Source organism: Globicephala melas, chromosome 6 (genome assembly GCF_963455315.2).
Source record: "Globicephala melas chromosome 6, mGloMel1.2, whole genome shotgun sequence".
Classification (NCBI taxonomy): domain Eukaryota; kingdom Metazoa; phylum Chordata; class Mammalia; order Artiodactyla; family Delphinidae; genus Globicephala; species Globicephala melas.
Window position 1 is genome coordinate 43,431,125 of NC_083319.1, and position 20,051 is coordinate 43,451,175.

General features: G+C 43.9%; 1 protein-coding gene and 1 pseudogene across 1 annotated transcript in view; one reads left to right on the top strand and one right to left on the bottom strand.

The window, feature by feature from the left end:
- The first annotated feature begins 271 nt into the window (after positions 1-271).
- PRUNE2 (prune homolog 2 with BCH domain) overlaps positions 272-20,051 on the top strand; it is a 271,726-nt gene continuing 251,946 nt past the window's right edge. The window contains exon 1 of the mRNA XM_060300830.2: positions 272-411. Within this exon, the coding sequence (XP_060156813.1) occupies positions 376-411 (36 nt within the window). The 5' untranslated portion in view covers positions 272-375. The remainder of the gene's footprint in view (positions 412-20,051) is intronic.
- Positions 7,708-8,488, bottom strand: LOC132597453 (small ribosomal subunit protein eS4, X isoform-like; annotated as a pseudogene).

A 20,051-nucleotide genomic window follows, 5' to 3' on the forward strand; every position in this document is an offset into this window, starting at 1 on the left:
GCGATTGGCGGAGGAGCCCCTCGCCATCCGCCAACACCCCCGCCCCCGAGACTCGGCCCAGAGCTCCGGCCCCGCAGGCGCGTGCCAGCCAGCGTGCGGGGCGCGCCCTGGGGCTCCCGGGCGTCACACCCACTTTCCTTATTAGGGCAGAGTCAGGCGCCCCGAGCCGGCAGCCGGGCGCGGGGTGGGGCGGGAGCCCTGCGAGGCGACAGACGAGGGCGCAGCCACAACCTCAGCCGCTTCCGAGCGGTAGGAGGGAGCAGCCGGTCGCTGCGTCCGGGCCGGCCCCTGTCCGGGGACCCGGCACGTCTCGCCCCGGAGGAGATAGTCCTCCGCGCTCTCCGGGTACCTCTGGTCCAAACCACTCGGAACGACATGGAAGAATTTTTGCAACGCGCCAAGTCTAAACTGGTAAGTTGAGGGAGCAAGGCTGTGTGTGTTGGTGCGCGCGCGCGTGCACGCGCGCGTTGATGAAAAAGAAAGGACATTGCAGCAGAGGAGGAAGGAACAACTTTGCCACTTAGTTGTCAGGGTGTACGGACTGTCCCCTGGAAAGAATCTCGGGAACTCTGGGGTTTGCAGCGGGCAGTCTGTCTCCATAATCCTCCCTCATAGCCAAAGTGCCGGGCTGGGGGTAGTCGTGACTCGGCTGAAGTTGGGTGCTGTGTGTCCAGCTTTGGTTCCTTTGGCTTGAGGTTGGAGAGAGGCAGATCCAGCCAAATCTACAATTTGCTCCTGGAGGCTAGAGGATAAATGGGTGTGGTCCTTGAGAAAAAGAGCCCAGACTTCTGCAGATGCGGTACGTGTAAGTGTAAAAGGAGAAGAAACCGTACTTTAGCTGGAGGGCGTGGCAAAACGTAAGTGAGGAAGTAATAATGCCGACTAGGAGTAACGTGTGAGAATGCGCAGTTTACCCGAGCATCCCTCACGCGGAGCTTGCTCCAGTGCGGGAGTTAGGGATATTCCAGTGCGAATCGAGTCTCTCCGGTCCCTGTTCAGAACTGCAACTTGGGGCAGAGGCAGAACGGGAGAACCCCAACTGTCGCTGGTGGTGTGAGGCTTGCCACACCATTGTTCTCCTGGGAAGAGACCAGCATGTTGGCTGGCTCTAACTGTACTGTTGTTCAAAGAGTGAAGGGTAATTTCACTGTGTCTGTCAACAGTTGCTATACATTCTGGAACAACATTCTAGCAGTTTCCTAATTCCGAATTGTTTTGGTTCTCCAGCATTGCAGTAATGAACGTAAGGGAAATGTTTCTCTTTTGGCCCTTAAAACAAAGCTTTTGCCCATTTGGAAGCAATATCTTTAATGAACAGGGAAAGCACCTTGTACAGGCCTGGCATAGGAGGAGATGCATAATTTATGTTGCCTTTAACCTTTAAACCTTCATAAAAGCCAAAATATAAAGTCTGCATTAAGATGACGTCTTAATCACAAGGCAGACTATTTGCAGGGTTACTACTGTCACTCATTTACCCTCACACTACAAAGGGAATGAAGACAGATGTGTGATTCTTAAAAAGATTTTACTGTAAGTATCTTTAAAAAGACCATTAAAGTTGATTAATGCTAATATAAGTACTTTGTTTTCTACCTTAAGCTTCCCAGAGAGTTGATAGTCTATGGGGATTTCAGAATTGAGGTTTGTGATCGTTTCTGTGTTTACTGCTGACCCTCTTACAGGTTAACTTGAGCACATGAAGGAGGAAACTGATTGAAGAAATCACTTGCATTTCTGATAGTATAAGTATGCTCTTTGTTACTTACCTAACACTGAGTGAGAAATAATCAGAAAAGGTCAATTTTGGCAGTTCATTGTTTTGTGGGTGAAAATAAATAGCAATCTGCGATCGCGCAGTTGTAGACTGCACCTGTGTTCCACTCCCATAACATTTATTTTAATAATAAACATTTCGACTGTGGGGTTTGATGTGAGCAAGAGGTTTGTCTCATTTCTGAAGAGCAACTGCTGTGATGGAGAAATTCCCTATTTCAGAGTAATCAGTTGAAAGTAATGAGTAAGTTTATTTACCGAGTTCCTTCATTAGACGAGCAATTACTCTACATTATTAGAAGAGTGACAGGAAAAAGAAGTGGTTGAAGTACGATTCCCAGCTTCCTGCTTTAGCCAGAAGAACAATTACTGCTAATTTTAATTTTTTTCTTAGGATAGGTTTCTTGTTAGAGATCACAATTATCCTTTCATATTCAGCCACAGTAAAGGTGTTTTGGTCACTTTTAGTGTCACATTTCCCCTGATAAATTACATTTTCTAGGTAAATAAAAATTTTACTTAATATGCAACATTCAACTATAGTAGTAGGTAAACCTTTTACTTTAGAGGATATATACCCTTTGTTTAGGAGAAAAATATTAAGTCAATAATTATGGCACTCATTTGTGAGAAGTTTATCCGTAATAAAATGGTAGGATTTTAAAAAATTAGACTAATCCTTTGGAAAACATTTTAGGGAGAAGAAAATTATCATGTTGGTTTTCACTTATGCTTTATTAGACCAGAATTAGATAGAATTTAGGTGTTATGTTTAAGCTGTTTTCCGTCAGAAGTTGACATAGATTTATCTATATGATACCTAAAAAAAGTCTAATAGGCAGGTTTTTGTCTACCTACTTGAATTCTTGCTTTGATATTCTGTAGATATGATACATGTCTTTTAATGGTTTGGAATAGCCATTGTCCCTTCCAAAGTCTTAATGGTACCAAACCAAACTTGGGTCCTCTTGCCTGCATGCAGTAAAGCCAATCTACTGACACTGGGTTGCGGTGAAGGAAAATGCAGCATTTATTGCAGGTGCCAAGCAAGAAGTCCAAGTAGTTAGTGCTCAGAAGGCCTGAACTCCCCAGTGGCTTTTAGGGCAAGGTTTTAAAAGACAGGGTGAGGGAGAGGGGTTGTGGGGTACGTGATCAACTCATGAACATTCTTCTGATTGGTTGGTGGTGAGGTAATTGGGAGGCAGCATCATCAACCTTCTGATTCCAACTGGTCTGGGCTCTATGTGCTTGTGGGCCGCATACAGTTAACTTCTTCCACCTGGTGGCAGTTTCATTATCTGCAAAGAGCTCAAAGGATATGGCTCAGAATATTATCTATAGCCCTTGAAGAGGAACTAAAAGTCCTTGACTTTGTTTAATGGCTAAACTATGATTATTTTGTCTTGCTTGACTGTTTTCCTTTTTTCCTGCATTTTCTCACTTCTCTCATTAAATTTACTCTTTGGAACTCAGGGAAGGCCTAGGAGGCTAAAGTTTTTTTTACAGACAGGAGAAAGGTGGAGGACAAGGTGGGAGAGGAGTCTGTTCCAGGAAGGCCTCATAGGGTCCTGCTCCGTTACATTAACATAACCTTGTCATTGGAATTAGCTAATTTCAATAGACCAAAGGAATTTTAAATTGTAAAATGAAACTGCTATTAGCCAATAATAGCATCTCCAATAATCACAACTTTGGAGAAATTGTTTGTATGCCCTTTCTTCCGACTAGGAGCATTTATTATTCATCTGTCATTGTGAGGAGAGAAGCTCTGCTCTTCTAGGCCAGGCCCTTGGGTTGAGCAGAAACCTTTGAAGGAGAAGGGATGTTTTTCATTTTTTTTTTTTTTTTTTTTTTTTTTTTTTTGCAGTACGCGGGCCTCTCACTGTTGTGGCCTCTCCCGTTGCGGAGCACAGGCTCCGGACGCGCAGGCTCAGCGGCCATGGCTCACAGGCCCAGCCGCTCCGCGGCATGTGGGATCTTCCCAGACCGGGGCACGAACCCATGTCCCCTGCATCGGCAGGCGGACGCTCAACCACTGCGCCACCAGGGAAGCCCTGTTTTTCATTTTTAATCAGGTAGTTTGGAGCTTAATTCTATTGAAATTGAGAGAGTGGTCTCTTAATTCTCTTTTTCACCCCAGTTCTGCTGGTCCTTAAACTGATGCAGATTCACTTACTTAATCTCATCTGGCTTTTCCTTAAATCTCCCCTTCTGTTATCCACCCTTCATTCCCGAGAGTATGTGGCATTTATCAGAAATGGCAAAAGTAAACCTCAAGTGTGGCCTTGGATCACCACCTCCTGGATCTCAAATGCTTCTCAAGGGGGCCTGCCTTCTGCGTGGTTAGAACAGGCTTGGGTGCCTGGAGCTTCTCTGTAAAACACCTTACCTGGAGGTGGAGGACAGCAAGGGAAATAGTCACTCCTCCCAAGCACAGCCTCCAGAAATGGTGCCTTCTTGACAAATAAGGAACTGATCCAATTATTGTTCAACGACCAAGACAGTAGAATAAACACCAGGAGAGTAAGACCCCCCCCCCACCCCGAGGCTGTAGAGATGGTGATCAAAGGATGATGTTTGTTACCTGGGTTCCCGTCCCCATTCGAGAACCCAGCTATGTTTCTGATCTGTATACTCACTGCTAGAACTAGAAATGAGTGGAAACACATTTTCTTTCTCTCCTGCCAGTGCCCACCCAGCTTCCTTTTCCACCTGCCCATTTCTAGCTGGAATAGGGACAGAGATCAAATCCTATAGTTCTAGGTCCATCCTTAAATTTTAGCCATGCTTTCCATTTTTAGTTACGCCATTTCCATAGTGATGTCTTAGTCATTCTTAGTTATACTCTTTCTGTGGTAAGAGAAATTGAAGACGGGTAGGGAATGAGGGCTCCCAGCCCTAGACTGTGATTTGGGAAATGTCCTCCAGTTTCATAGTGGTCAGCTCAAAAATGTATTCAGGCCAAGACAGCCTCATGATGTCAGTAAATGGTCCAAGTTCCCATGAACTTCGGAGGAAAAAAAAAAAAAGTAAATAAGGAATTAGACCCCTGGAACTCTGGCTGGCAGGAAGCCAGGGTCCCCATACCGGGTAGACTGCCTGCCAAGCCTCTCCCATTGCCAGATCCCACCAGCTGATGCAATACAAGCAGCTGCTCAGGGGTGGGGCACCACTGCAGCCCACATGCCCTCAGAGGTGGGTCATGAGCCAGCATTGGGCATTCGTGTGGTGGGAGTGTCAGCTGCCAGTAGAAGGATACAGGGCACATCAATATCCCAGGAATGCTGTGGGGAGAGGGTCACCGTCACTGCTAGAGTCTGGGGAGTGCATCTGCCACTTGAGCAGTGACAGCTGCAGGCGAAGGGCTCCTTTCTGCAGTGCGAGTTGGTCCATATGTGGATTTCCGTAGAAGAAAAATTCTGGATGACCCTAAATGTCAACTTATACTCTGTGGTATGTAGCATAGGTATAAGGAAGCACATTCAAAACTCTAAATGAACAACCACATTAGAGTTGATAGAGGAGATGGGTTTTCCAAAAAAGAAAAACACTGCAGCATGTCTGCAGAGGAATCATTTGATTGGAAATTGAGAAATATATCCTTCCCGATTTCCTTTATAGGAACAAGGTCATGTGTATCAATAAAAAGCGTCTTTAAAATGAATGTTTCGGGCTTCCCTGGTGGCGCAGTGGTTGAGAGTCTGCCTGCCGATGCAGGGGACACGGGTTCGTGCCCCCGTCCGGGAAGATCCCACATGCCGCAAAGCGGCTGGGCCCGTGAGCCATGGCCACTGAGCCTGCGCGTCCGGAGCCTGTGCTCTGCAACGGGAGAGGCCACAACAGTGAGAGGCCCGCGTACCGCAAAAAAAAAAAAAAAAAAAAGAATGTTGGTACCTTTTAAAGGGCCATGGTGGTAAGGACTAGTAATGATGGAGATGCTGGCGGAGGAGTTTCATTTGGAAAGCTGAGCTCGTTCTGATCACAGACCACAGGATCAGCTCCCTCCCCATCATAACCGAGGGCTGGTGCACTTGAGACTGTGCCTCTTGCCGGAGCATTCCCAAGCAAGAAACTCAGGAATCCAGAGTACTTCTGTGAATGTGGTTCCACCGTCTTAGGGGCTGATGAGAAAAGGGCCCTTGATTGCTTTAGTCTTAGAGTCAGCTCCATTTCTCACTGCCTGAGCTTTCAGACCGAGAGCTGTGGTTTGTCCCAGCCCCCGGGCCTGTGGAGAAGAACCAGGCTTTTTCAGTGTAAATCTCAGAGGGGACTGATCTTCCTCAAAGATAAACAATTGGTCACTGCTGTTCAGACATCACCTTGGGTCTGGGAAGATGCGAGCAGGTGAGCAAGGACGCCCTTTAATCAGAAATTTGAGGAATATTTTATGTTAACTATGTAAAAAGGTGACAGCTTTGGTATAACTTGTTTATTTCTACGTAGCATTTATTTGGGCAGATATTAACAATGTTTTAGGTTTGGTGTATCAGTCTGGGGAGCTCTTGTAAGCAGTAGTGGTTTGGTGATGGACGTCTCACTCTACCTTTACATCTACTCCTCCCTGGGGTACTAGGTAAGCAGACAAGGGTCAGGGATGAATACCTGGGTCTGAATGAAGGCTGCAAAAGAGGAAAGAACATCTGGGACCAGAGGGGTAAGGTGCACGGTGTTGCCTTGGTCACTGATTCTTTTTGAACCCTGAGGTTTATTGGAGAGTCGGAGTTTGGAGTCTTCTTTGAAAAGAAACTGGAGAGGGACAGGGCTGATATATTCAGGAGGCAGCATTCACATGGACTTTGATATGACTGGCACCCTCTGGGTTTGTGCAGTATGCAACCTGCACAATCATATGTGGCTGCCTGCCATGGGTCCCAGAGTAGCCTACTCAAAATCTCTGGCAACGTTCCAAATCCATTCCGATCTGAGCTCTGTGACTTTGGGCTTTGGTTTCCAGGGAAAGGTAATCTTTCTTCTTAAGAGCTCTTGGGAGGCTAATTGGGCACTAGATTGCCCTGCAAAATCAGAGCCACAAAGGTTGGGTTAGAAAAACTAAGCTGATAATACAGCCTTGGGTTTTTATCTGAAAAATGAGATAATGATACCTACTTTGCAGGTTTGTCATAAAGCCAAAATAACGTACCTACAGCCCTCAGCACAGAACCTGGAACAATGCTGCTTCTCTCCATTTGCCCCCAAGCTGGTCCTTTCCTGCAGTTCCTTATCTCAGTGAACGGCATTATTATTCATCCAGTTTCTCCAACTGGGAACTTTCTTTTCCTCCATCCCTTCCCCACCCACCATATCCCAGACATCACTAAGTCATCCAGATGACTGCAATGGCCAGCTAACAAGTTGGTCTCCCGCAAACCGCTCTCCCACTGCTACCAGGGAGATCATTGTGAAAGCATCTTTCACATCTGTCCCATCATTCCCTTAAATCCTTATTATCACTTTCCATTGCCCTTTGAAGAACCAACAACACTCTTAACCTGACTCTGGGATCTGACCCATCTGCTGTCCAGCTTCTGCTGGATTCTCCTCCTATCTCCCTAAGCTTGAATAACTCCTACCTCTTCTGATCAGGTTAAGGAGAAGGGAAGCCTTTTGCTGAATGACCCCTCCCACCCAGCCTCCCCAATTCATGAGTCTAAGTCAGGTTTTGGGGTGATGTTTTTAGGTCATTTACCTCAACTTGTTATTATATCTCTATTGGGCATGTTTGTTTGATTAACGAGAGTAGGGACCAGGGTCTCTGTATGGGTTTGCTCACCACTGTATCTCCAGAACCTGGTGCAGTGCCTGAAGCTCAGTAAGCAGTTTTTGTTTGTTTGCTTGTTTGTTTGTTTGTGAGGTATTTTTTGCCATTAATCGTGACACATTTTCTTTAATTAAGTACAAAGACCGTTCCAATCATGTCACCTAGCGGTCATTTCACTGACTGCCCTGTTTGACTGCCAGTCTCTTGTCTCTCTCTTTAGAAATGGTAAGGCAGATGTCTTTTTCTCAGAGAAAAGAAATCCATGGTCTTTTGCCTTTGCAATAACAAAAACGTTGGAGAGTGGGGAGGCCAAGATGTTGCCGTTGGCATCTTCCACATGAACCACATCAAGAGAACCTGGTTGTCTCTGCTGGCGATCACACCAATTCTTCCCAAGGTAGCGCCTCTGATCACCATATACAGGTTACCAGTGTCAAACTTGTTGAAATCAGTCATCTTGCCAGATTCCAGATCAGTCTAAATGGTGTCGTTCACTTTGAAGGGGATAGGATGGTGGATGGTGCGAGCATCATGGACCACCAAATGAGGGATTCCTTTTGAGCCCACAAAGATCTTTCTTAACTTTGTAGAAGTTGTACTTGGCTCCTCCGGTATCATACGATGAACAACAAAGTAACCCTTGTATCACAGATCAGATAGAAATTCTCCCCAGTCTTGCCAATGCTGCTGACCTCCTTGAAGCCAGTAGATGAGGTCTATCAGTTGGGACCTTGCCATCAACCTTAAGGAACTGCTGCATGCAGATCTTCTTTACTTCTTTTCCTGTCAGGGAATACTTAAGTCTGTTCCTTAGAAAAAGATGAGGGGGAGACACTCTTTCAGCTTGTGGGGATCACCTGATGGATGAGGAACAAACATACTGATCAGTTTACTCAGCATTCAGTGCTTTGGAGCTGCTACATGTTTCAGGGGCTTCTTGGGACCATGAGCCATGACTGTGCTAAGCACAAAAAGAACACAGTGTTTTTAGAATGAATGAAGCCATAAGGCAAGAGGCTTGCACAATGCATGAGACATTGTAGTGGCTTAGTAAAATGAATAAGTGGATGAACAGGTGCAGACTCCTAGACATCTGAATCTGAAGAGGGGATGGCGACCGTATAAGGGAATTCTGGTTGGTTTACTAGAAGGAGGTGAGAAACAGTACGGTCAAGGAGTGCCATACAGCCCTTTTGTATATGGTGCACACTTCATACGAAATGTTACTGTAAAATAATGAGGCTAGTTTTTACGCATGATTGCTTGGAATCTGTAAATACTGGTGGAATTAAAGCATGAATGGATTGGAGAGAGGCAGGGGAGGGAATGGGGCGCTCTGCAAAACCACACTGGGCAGATCAGCAGACAGAGTGGAACTATTAGAGCCTTAGATCCTCTGCTGTGTGGTCCAAAGGGTAAAAATTAGACTCCCCCAATCCCAGCCACTACACCAAGCTTGCCCAGCTTGTTCTGCTGCTTCTGGGCCAGTATTAATGTCATGAGAGAGATTGGCAGAGAAGATTTTCAGTCCTTGAGAGGAAAGTTGAAGGCCTTCCAGACTGGCTTCATCTGTCAAATGAGAACAATAATATATTAGGGCTGGTTGCAGGTATTTATGTACTAAGGTAAGAATGTGTCCTCCACCCACAGTAATAAAAACATGAATAGGACCATGGTGGACAAGAGAGCCAGGAAGCCCTATTTACATTTTATAGAAACAGGGATGACTTTTAGCTCCCTTTAGTTCGAATTTGTTGATTATCTGTCTTAGCTCTAAGAAATAGATTTTTCCACTTAATACCCAAAATAGTCTTGTGAGGTAGCTATTATTTCCCTTTGCAGTTGAGGAAACTGAGGTTCAGTGGGGCAAGAAGTTTGACCAAGGTTCCACCGCCAGTAAAGAACAGAGCCAGACTTTGCTCCCAGATCACCTGACTCCCATTCCAGGACCCTCTGCCACATTCGTGTCTTCCCACCAGATATCCTGGAACATTTAACTCTCTTTAAATAAAACGTGAGCAACTCGGCAGGTTTATGGGAGGGCTAGGTAGTGAGTTCACTTTGACCCAAGAGAGGTTCATTTCTTAGTTTTTGACTGTTTTATGTTAAAAAAAAAACCCTTGGATAACTGAGTAATCATTCACTATTACTGAGAACTGTTGTGAGAAAAATATGGTGCTGGGCTGTCTATGGTTTGGTTGAATAAATTGGGAGACTGTTTCACTGTCTACCTAGGTGAAAGAAAAATAAAACACTGATAAACTATTTGGAAGATAGGGTCTGTGACTAGTTTTAGAGTGACTGAAATATTGTGGGTATTTAGTGAATTTTTAATAATGAGAATGGCTTTTTTAAAACAGTTAGAAGTTGTTCCTTATTTGCCATCAAGGTTGTGAGTACAGCTTTTTGTTTTCCAGCTTCCTTCATTGTTTTTTCTTTGTTTTTGTTTTTAACAAATGACAGAGTTTTAAATGACCTACAGTAAGCTTTCTTTTGCTCTTGTTTAGATGTCTTATATTAAAAACTGATGCGTGAAAACATGTGCAAACATTATTTCGATTCAGAAACTTATTTAGATTTAGTAGTATTATGTATAAATAAGTAGTAATTAATACAGTGAAATTCTCAAAATGCATTTTTTAGCGGAAACCTTTTCTCTGTAATTTTATCATTACCATTTTCTTTATGAATAGTGTACAATTAAATGTGAGCTCCAGTTCAAATCCCAAATTCTGAATATAGTCTATAAAGTATTCTTTTTAACTCACTGTTAACAACAATTTCCGTGTGGTTACCAAACACATTCATCATCTTTTTTTTATTGAAGTATAGTTGATTTACAATGTTGCATTAGTTTCAGGTGTACAGCACAGTGATTCACTTATATATAGTCTTCTTCAGATTCTCTTCTCTTATAGGTTATTACAAAATACTGAGTATAGTTTCCTGTGCTATACTGTAGGTCCTTATTGGTTATCTATTTTATATATAGTAGTGTGGATATATTAATCCCAAACTCCTAATTTATCTCTCCCCTCCTTTTCCCTTTGGTAACCATGAGTTTGTTTCCTATGTCCGTGGATCTATTTCTGTTTTGTAAGTAAGTTTATTTGTATCTTTTTCCTTCATTGTTGTCACTCTCTTGCTGGAGACAGAAGAATTGTTTGATTGAGTGAGCGAGTGAGTGTAGATTGTGTGAGCTCGGCCCGGGTGACACAGCTGGCCAGAAGAGCTGGGATTAGGACTCAAGTTCTCTGCTGTACAGTTTCGCTTTTGCTCTCGAGTCTGCCAGCTTAGCAGTGCCTCAGAAAACTGCTGGTTATACTCGGAGACACATATAGGGGTGAAGGAACAGAGGGAGAAAGGAAAGAAGGAAGGTGGAGGTGGAATTGGAAGGGAAATAGGAGATAAGTGAAGAATAACAGGATTCAGGGGGGAGGCATGTTTGAAAAGTGGTGAGACATAGAAGGAAATCCTTCCAAAAGCTCAGAATGGAATGATTTGCAAGAGCAAGAGCTCATGTGTCTGGAGTTCACTTTATTTGGCCACATCGGCTGACCCAAGGTCTCCGGAAAACTGAAAGTTACACAAAGGCAGCTTTCCTTCAGACACCTGCAATTGAGTATTAAAAACATATCTTTGGGCTTCCCTGGTGGCACAGTGGTTGAGAGTCCACCTGCCGATGCAGGGGACACGGGTTCGTGCCCCGGTCCGAGAAGATCCCACATGCCGCGGAGTGGCTGGCCCGTGAACCATGGCTGCTGAGCCTGTGCGTCCAGAGCCTGTGGTCCACAACGGGAGAGGCCACAACAGTGAGAGGCCCGCGTACCACACAAAAAACCAAAACAAGCAAACAAAAAAAACCGTATCTTTATAATTGGTTCTTTTCTCGCAGGGAGATCCCCCAGACTCTCTTTCTGAGCCCATTGGTATGATGATACCTGTAAGTCATTTGAAGAATGCTGGGAAAGTAGCAGAGACCCACAAATGTTAGTGCTTATCGTGATCCTTATTACTTAATTTGCGCTTTGACAGAATACCCACGAGCTCGGTTTCTCAGAGTAAGGTGGTGGGAGAAATGGTTGCCAGAGGCTGTAATTGCTTATAACTTACAATAGGGGAACTGCACAAACAAAACCAAAATCAAACAAACCTTTCAGAAATGGACCCAGTTAAGAATCCGCCTGCCAATGCAAGGGACATGGGTTCAAGCCCTGGCCCCAGGAAGATCCCACATGCCGCGGAGCAACTAAGCCCGTGCGCCACAACTACTGAGCCTGTGCTCTAGAGCCCGCGAGCCACAACTACTGAGCCCATGTGCCACAACTACTGAAGCCCGCACCTAGAGCCTGTGCTCCACAACAAGAGAAGCCACGACAATGAGAAGCCTGCACATCGCAACAAACAGTAGCCCCCCCGCTCGCCGCAACTAGAGAAAGCCCGCGCACAGCAACGAAGACCCAACACAGCCAAAAATAAATAAATAAATAAATTTATTAAAAAAAAAAAAGAAATGGACCCAGATTCTCAGCAAGTGTCATGTAGGGCAAAGGCTCCTAAATACCTGCACAGCCTTTGGAGGCCATAACATCAGTGACAGAAAGTTCACAGTAATGACCCTGAATAATCAAGGAAGAAAAACTATTTAAGCTCGGTGTCTATTTAAGAGAAGGTGGGGTATGTGAGCAATTTCAGAAAATACAAAATCCAACTCAGATAATTAACAGAGAAAAAATTGAACAGAAATTGTCACACAGAGGGTAAGCTTCAGTTGTCTGGAAAAGTCCCTTGCATAGGTGACCTCATTCTTAAGCAAAGCCAGATATGCGAAATGTCATGGTTTATAGCAAGTGATCATGAGTCAGGACGGAGAGTGATGGTGCTAAAAATGTGAGCCTGATGTGGGAAGGCATAAATAGGCCCGTGGCACATACAAGATGGGAGAAACCCCGCTCTCCACTCCCACGCTGAGTTGAGAACTTAATCTGGTTCTGGACTCGGTAGAGAAGTTGCAGCAATGACCATGGCCTGGAAAATAACATCCCTAAGAACAGCCAGAGAGGGAGGGGCAGCCTGCTGCTGGACTTTCAATTATCTGAAAGGTTTTAATGGAAGATTTCCCACTCGTAGGAACCATTTCTTTCTCTCAGTTGAAAAAAAATAAGACTTTAATGGCTTTGTTTTACTGTGTAGTACAGGGAACTATAAGGGAAAAGAATCTGAAAAAAAAATATGTATAACTGAATCACTGCTCTACACCTGAAGCTACACAACATTGTAAATCAACTATACTTCAATAAAAATTAAAAAAAAATAAAAAAGGATAAGTGGCTTGTTTTAAAAGAGGCCCAACAATTCAATTATGTCCTTTATTTTGTGCTGTGAAGAATGATCTATTAATTAACTGAAGGGTGCAAGACAGAGTTGTGCATGCTTCCCTCTTGCTCTCCGGAATGGAAGAGAAGTAAGGGCTGGGGCAGAAGCTCATCCTGACGTGGGAGCGTTTTGCTAATCTTTGCGCTCTTCATACACGTTTTCTCTAGCAAGTGGCCTGTGTTGCTGGCCAGACTAGCACCTGGCCCTGGGCAGACAGAAGTGTCCTGACAGGTGGATAGATTAGCTGCTCCCCTGCCATGGGTATGTCTGCGAGGACACGTGCCTGGCTGCTTCCCTGGGAAGGCAGTGTCCCTGAGTCCCTTTGCAGGGAGGCGGGGGGCAAGTCACTCTCTGGCCTCCATCCTCTGCTTTGTTAACGCTTTCATCTTCCCGCTGCCCTTAGCAGCCTGATTTGGTTTGTATGCAGCATCTCCTGGCTGAAACACCACGCAGAATTCTCTCACCCTTTGGCAGCTACCATATAAACAGACTCCCAAAGCCACTGACTTTTGGAGGCCTGGATCCTTTCAAAGAAAGGTGAGCAGCGTTTTGACCCATCCGTGTGGATTAATACAAACCTCAATTTCAATTCAGGGTTTGTTTTATATTTTGTGTGTTTATCAAGATCATTGAGAAAACTGTTTTTTTTTTTTTCTTTTTAGATTGTAGGCAAATTGAAAACATGGTCTTAGGACATGTATATAGGTCATAGTGAAAGATAAACAAGAGGGAGAATTTTATTCTGTAGCTGAATATTTCTTCTATTCTTTCTTTGTGAATTTGCTGTGTAAGACCCTAACATCAAGCCATGCACAAAGCAAAGCCGCCTCATTGGTGTGGAACTGGTCATGAGCTTGCCAGCTGGCTGATTCCCCCTGGACCGTGGCCTGAAGCACCATCACTCTTGACTCCAGTCTCCAAAAGAATCCAGACATAAACTCACTGTGGTGGATGCAGATCAAAATACCATTCCAGAACCGGCTTTTAAAACATTTTGTAAAATTCATTAGCTCTCCAAAGTATTATGTCACTCTGAGCCCTATGAGGGGGGAAAATGTATTTCTCACACCTATAGAATTATTTCATGCTAAAATAGCCTTCTGACCAAGTATGACATTGCTGTAAAAATAATTCACACACACAGGGTTTCATAGGCTGGCATTTACATAGACCGTTCCGATGAATCTCATAAACACTGAGTCATGCTTCTTACTACTGGCCTCTTTCTCAGACTTTTGCTCTCAGCAAGATTTATATACAGCCGCCCTGTGTTACACTGGACACACCCTGGCCCGTCACTTCTGGGAGTGCTGTGGAAACAGGCATTGGGATTCCACATGTTTAAACACAGCGTTCTATAGCCATAGTCTTTCGTTAGTGATTTCTTGCTTTGAAACTGTTAGTTATTTTAATCACAGATCTTTACATTTGAAACTATCATAGAAACATAGATCTTTAACATTGAAACAGGTGACTTTAGACTATTTTAACCTCCTAGTATTATGTTTTAGGTTTCATTTATTTATAAAATAAGAAACATTAAAGCAAATTTGGGAAATAGAGGAAAACTGAAAATAAACTGTAAACAATAGAAAAAAGCCTAAAAATTAACCACTTTCATTGAAGCATGACTCTTGGCAATGTTATGGCAAAGTCGTTTTCTTAGTTTTTCCTGTGTGTGGGATTAAAGTAGGATATTCATACATTTTGGTACCCTGATTTTTATTTTACTTAACATAATTTATTAAATATTTCCCTATGTTATTGCAGAGCATTCTGAATCGACATCTTAAATAATAACATGCATTTTTATAAAGAAGATGGACTGTGGTTAAACATTTTGATTGTCCCTCTTTTTTTGCTGTTGTTAATTACACTATAACAAATATCTTCGTACCTAAAACATTTTGTCCTGTTTAGGATTAGGTCATTAAAATAGCTTCTCAAATATGTAATTACTGGAGCAAAAGATACAAGGAGTCTCAAGTTTCTTGGTAAATCTTTCCAAATTGATTTCTGGATGAAATCCATCAAATTTCAAGATGCAGAGAGGCTCAGAAAGGTTAACTTGTCTCATAGAACGTTGTGACACCTGGGTCTGTGCTCCTGACACATCTGAGAGACTGTACAGTACTATGCTAATGTAAAAAATGTGAATTTGATCAACTAATCTGAAGCTGCCTTGCTACTCAATTAAGACAATCATAATACAATCTACGCCACACCAGTTACAAATGTTATTTGGGACGAAGAAGCAGGATCTGCCACTTTCTCTTTTTCTTTTCACTTCCTCTCGCAATTATTTGAAGAAAAACTGAGCCTTATGGATCGGTCAAGCTAGTTGCTGTTATACTTGGCGTGGTCATTCAAGCCAAGTAGTATTGCACTTCATAATTGCCTCCACCTGTGTGATCTCATTTGCTCAACCTCGGGGTAGGACACATGTTGTTATATCTACATCACAGAGGAGACGAAAAAGGCCAGAGAGGTGAAATCCAGCCTTGCCTAAGGACACACAGCTGGTAGGTGGCAGAGCTGGGCAGAGAGTCTGTGTCTTCGGAGTCCCATGCCTTTGCTTCCAATCTCATCTGTAGGAACAAAAATTGGTCTACCCTTTCAAAAGGTAGTTTGATGGTTTCAGTTGGAGTTTGGTTGCTTGGTTTTATCTCCATACGAGAAAATGACTGAGTAAAAATATACAGCACTTGTCCAAGAGGAGACTATCCAACGATGAAACACATTCCTGCTGAAGCTGTGTTGCATGAAACACGCAGGAAAGCAAGCCCACTGAGTTTGCAGTTTTGTGTGACGGCCTCCGACAAACAGTTTGCAAATGTGAGATTAACGGAGGCATCATTGGTGGAAACATGTGGAGCTCCACAGGCTCTGGAGACCAAATGTCACCTGTGATGGGAAGGAGGCTCCTGAGAAGCAGGTCTCTGGAGGGCCTGTGGGCATCATCCTTCATACCTGTGATGGGCCTACGGTTGCCTGGATGTCACTTGTGTCAGCTTCGGCTGAGAGGTCTATGGAATGGGGGGAAGGGAATTCAATTGCCCGTCACAGGAGCTCCTTCCCTCCTACGAAGGAGGTGTAATTCTGTCAAATTCTCTCTCTCTCTGTCTCCACCCACCTTACCACTATTTTTCCATATGGAGCATATTCATTAACTGGCCAAAAACCTAAATGCACCCCCATATTGATGCAATAGAGGGTAATTTTAGTTTAGTGCAATTTAATGTAGTTTAAGCTGAATCCTTCTCTTTCCAAAGTCTCGCACTAAAAAACATATATCTCCAGATCAACGTTTCTTATGCCATGGCGTGACAGAGGCCACGTGGTCGCTAAATTTAATACATACAGAGATGAAGATGCATCAGACACATTAGCCCCTGGATAGAGGTCCTGCTTTGCCTGTAACTTTCTTAAGAGTTTCATTAATTCACACTGGTGAAAAAAGGGAAACAGCCACACAGAATTGAAAGGAAATTTAGAGAGACAGAGCTCAAGGTTAGTCTGGGCTTGAAATTCTGTCATTAATGAAATTTTCAGGTTTATAGGACACCAGTTTTCCTAAAAACCTTATATGATTTTTTAAAAGAGGAATCTATTGTCTAACAGGATGATTTGTATACAGTGTGGTAATTCCTTGGCTGATATTGTGTTGGGAAGCTTTAATATATGCCGAGGGAACTATACTTGGGGTGATATTTTCTTATAAGTGTTGGGACGCAAGTGGAAAATCACTGACTCTCAGAGACTTAGCTGTGTAGTTAGGTCATGCACATCTGCTAAATAATTAGTATGCTGTGGGGCAGGAGATGCTGCGAGTAAACCCTTGTGTGCCACGGTTTCTAGCGTCCAGCTCCTTTCTGAATACACTTCTGCTGTTTCAAAGACAGAGGGCAGAGAACAAGGAGGGCCAGCTAGGAACGTTCAGGTTAAGCTAGTGTCTTGCCATGAACAGTATCCCTTGCTGGACCTTCTCTTTGCCCTCATTTCCTCAAAATATCTTTCTCCTGCTTCTTACCCCTGCCACTCACTCCTCAGCAAAACCTGTTCTTGGCCTTCAAGCAAGGGAATTGACATCTATCAGTATTTACTCTACAGTTAACATATGTTATTTCATTTGGCCTTCACAGCAATCCTCTGAGAAAGGTATCGTTATGCTCAGTATACAGAGGGGGAAACTGAAGCTCGGGAGAGGTCAAGTGACTTGCTTCAGGGCACACAACTAATGAATGTTAGAGCTAAATTTCTAGTATGCTATACCTGAGTCATAACTTATATTTCCATTTTGACATGCATCAGGGGCGTAATGCATTTACTTCAGGACGAGTGGACATAATGGCAGCACTTACTAAACTCTCCTGTGCATGGGAATCATCCAGGGATCCTGTTACAATGCAGATTCTGATTCAGTGCAGTTTGGGGTGGGACCTGCGATTCTGCCCTTCTCACAGGCTCTCAGGTGATGCCGATGCCGCCAGCGGCCCCCCCCCGACACCCCCCCCCCCCACCGCCACCTCCAATTTCAGTAGCGAGGCCCCAGGGCATTGATTCAGGGGGAGGCAGGAGGCACCATTCATGGCCCCCTGAAAGGGTGTGTTAGAATCTGGTGGGGCTGTCCCCAGCTGAAATGGAATGTTTCCCCGGAGGAGAGGCTGCCTCACTGCACTTTCCTTCTAGCAGGGGACTTGCTGCAGCAAACGTAATGTTGCGGTCCAACTTTTTTTTTCTCTTAAGACTATTCACAGTTCCTCCCACCATCTTGTCTCTTTCTTTCCTTGTCGTTCTTTGATAACGTCCTTCGGCATCCGGATGCTCTCCTACTTTCTGTTTCCTTGTCCCCTTCTCTGTTGTTAGTGGTGCACGTTTGTATGTGATGCTTTGTGATGGATGGTATTCCTTTATTATTTATGCCCTTTTGTTGATGGCTTTTGCTTTGTCACTCTGCTTCTCTGATGTGGTTTTTGTTCACACTCTATTTCCTGCAACCCACTGTTCCCTTTCCAGTTCCTTTTCTCTTAACACAGAATTCTGTTTCTCTTAACACAGTGGGGAGCCCAGAATGGCTTTCAGAAACTCATGTAGCTTGAGGATGATCAGCAGACATCTTCGAATTTTTAGGCATCATTTTAGATACTGCTTTGTGTCAGTCAGCTTTCACCAGGTTATGTTCTGATGGCAAAAGTCCTCAATGTCGGTGGCTTTCAACAGCTAAGGCGTATTTCTCACTCATGCTATAAGCTGCTGAGGGTCAGCTGTGACTCCAAGTGCCTTCTTCATTCTAAAGGAGCAACAATGTCTTGGGATAGGCTGCTCTTGGGGCAGAAGAAAAGTAAGGGAGCCGGTAGGGTTCAGCAATGGCCAAGCCCATTGGTAGTGGAACAGGAAGTACACTCTTCTGATAGGCGGGCACTGCAGTTACATGACATTGCACAGGGACATATTATCATCCTTCTATAAGAAGGAAAATGAATAAGTAGAAATAATATTGTAGTGTACTATGTGCTCTGAAGCTAGGATTCATCCTGTCAGGTGAACACTGGCTAGAACCACACTTCCATTCTAGTAATGGTCATATCAGTGGGTAGATATTCACCAAATAAATACTTTGGTTAAGAAACCTGGGATCCTTTGGCAGTGTTTTTGTTGTTGTTTGTTTTTTGGCCAAGCCACATGGCTTGAGGGATTTTAGTTTCCCGAACAAGGATCGAACCCATGCCCCCTGCAATGGAAGCGTGGAGTCCTAACCACTGGACCACCAGGGAATTCCCTGGCAGTGTTTAATATTATTATTCAATGGAAACCTCCTCTCGCTATTTAGTCATCTCTTACGCTTTCAGATGAGGCTTGGGTGGGGGTTATTCCATGGCCACATTTGGGATGACTTTAGGCTGCGTCTGTGTCCCAAGTTAAAGATTTGGGGAAGCTGGGTTGACAGCTTTAGATCACACGGAAGCCTTTATGGAGCAAGGCTGCCTGGGAAAATCCTTTAAATTCTCTGGGCCTCAGCTTCTTCATATATAAATTGGGAATAATAATAGATCCCCCTTGTAGGGGGGCTTACAGATTGTCTTCGATAGTAGATGTAAAACTCATAGAATTGCGTTTGATACATAAAAATGTTTGAGTGTTTGCTTTGATGATGATGATGACGATGATGATTTCTACCAGTTGGATATCTGACCCCCTGAAAAACATATTAGAGTTTCCAAAACCACCAATTTTAGAACTGATAGACAATCAGACTTATGTTTCCAAGTTTAAGATTTACTTATAAATAAACAAAATCAAAATTAACACAAAAAGTAAGGGCTTAAATTCTTGGCCTCTTGATAAGATTAGCAGTAATTTCTCTTAGAGAAATTTATCTCTCGGTTGAGCGTTCATGCCCTTCAGTCATTGTAGGGAGTGAAAATTCTTTAAAATTTGTGCATAAAGTCCTTGTTTCATTTGGCGACCATGTGCATTTGGGGCTTGTGTAAGTGGGGACAGCTGCGTGGTTTGCTGGGAGGCTCCAGACAAGAGCAGGAGGAGAGACACAGGACTTCTGTCTGGAAGTCAGTGGCTTGGACTGGTTTTGGGGGAAATGGGTGGAGATATGCAGGTTAGTGCTGTGCGGGGCGCTTACTAGGGAACGTAATGCAGCTTCTGGCCTGGCATTGTAATGCAGCTTCTGGCCTGTTTTGGTCTCATATCCCATCAACTCAGCCTGAGCAGCCCCAAGGTGAAAGGAAAGGACCAAGGGTCATGGAATCAGAATGTCAAGTTCAGCAACTTCTCCGCTGTGTGAACTTGGGTACATTTCTTAACCTCTTTGGGCCTTGGTTTACTCATAATGTAATATTATTTAATATTTATCCAGCCAGGACCATGTACAAGAGCATTATATATATTCTTTAAATATTTACGAAATAATTGCACTTTTACAATAACCCTATTTTGTAGGTACACTTTTACCCATTTTGTACTTGGGGAAACTGAGGTAGACAGAGGTGAATAACTTGATTGAATTCACGCAGGTAGGAAGGGGTAGAGCCAAGTTTTGAGCCCAAGCAGTCTAGCTTCCAAGGCTACATTCACACCCCCATGCTTTGCTACTTCTTGGTACAGGCAGCATTTTAACTGAGGTTGC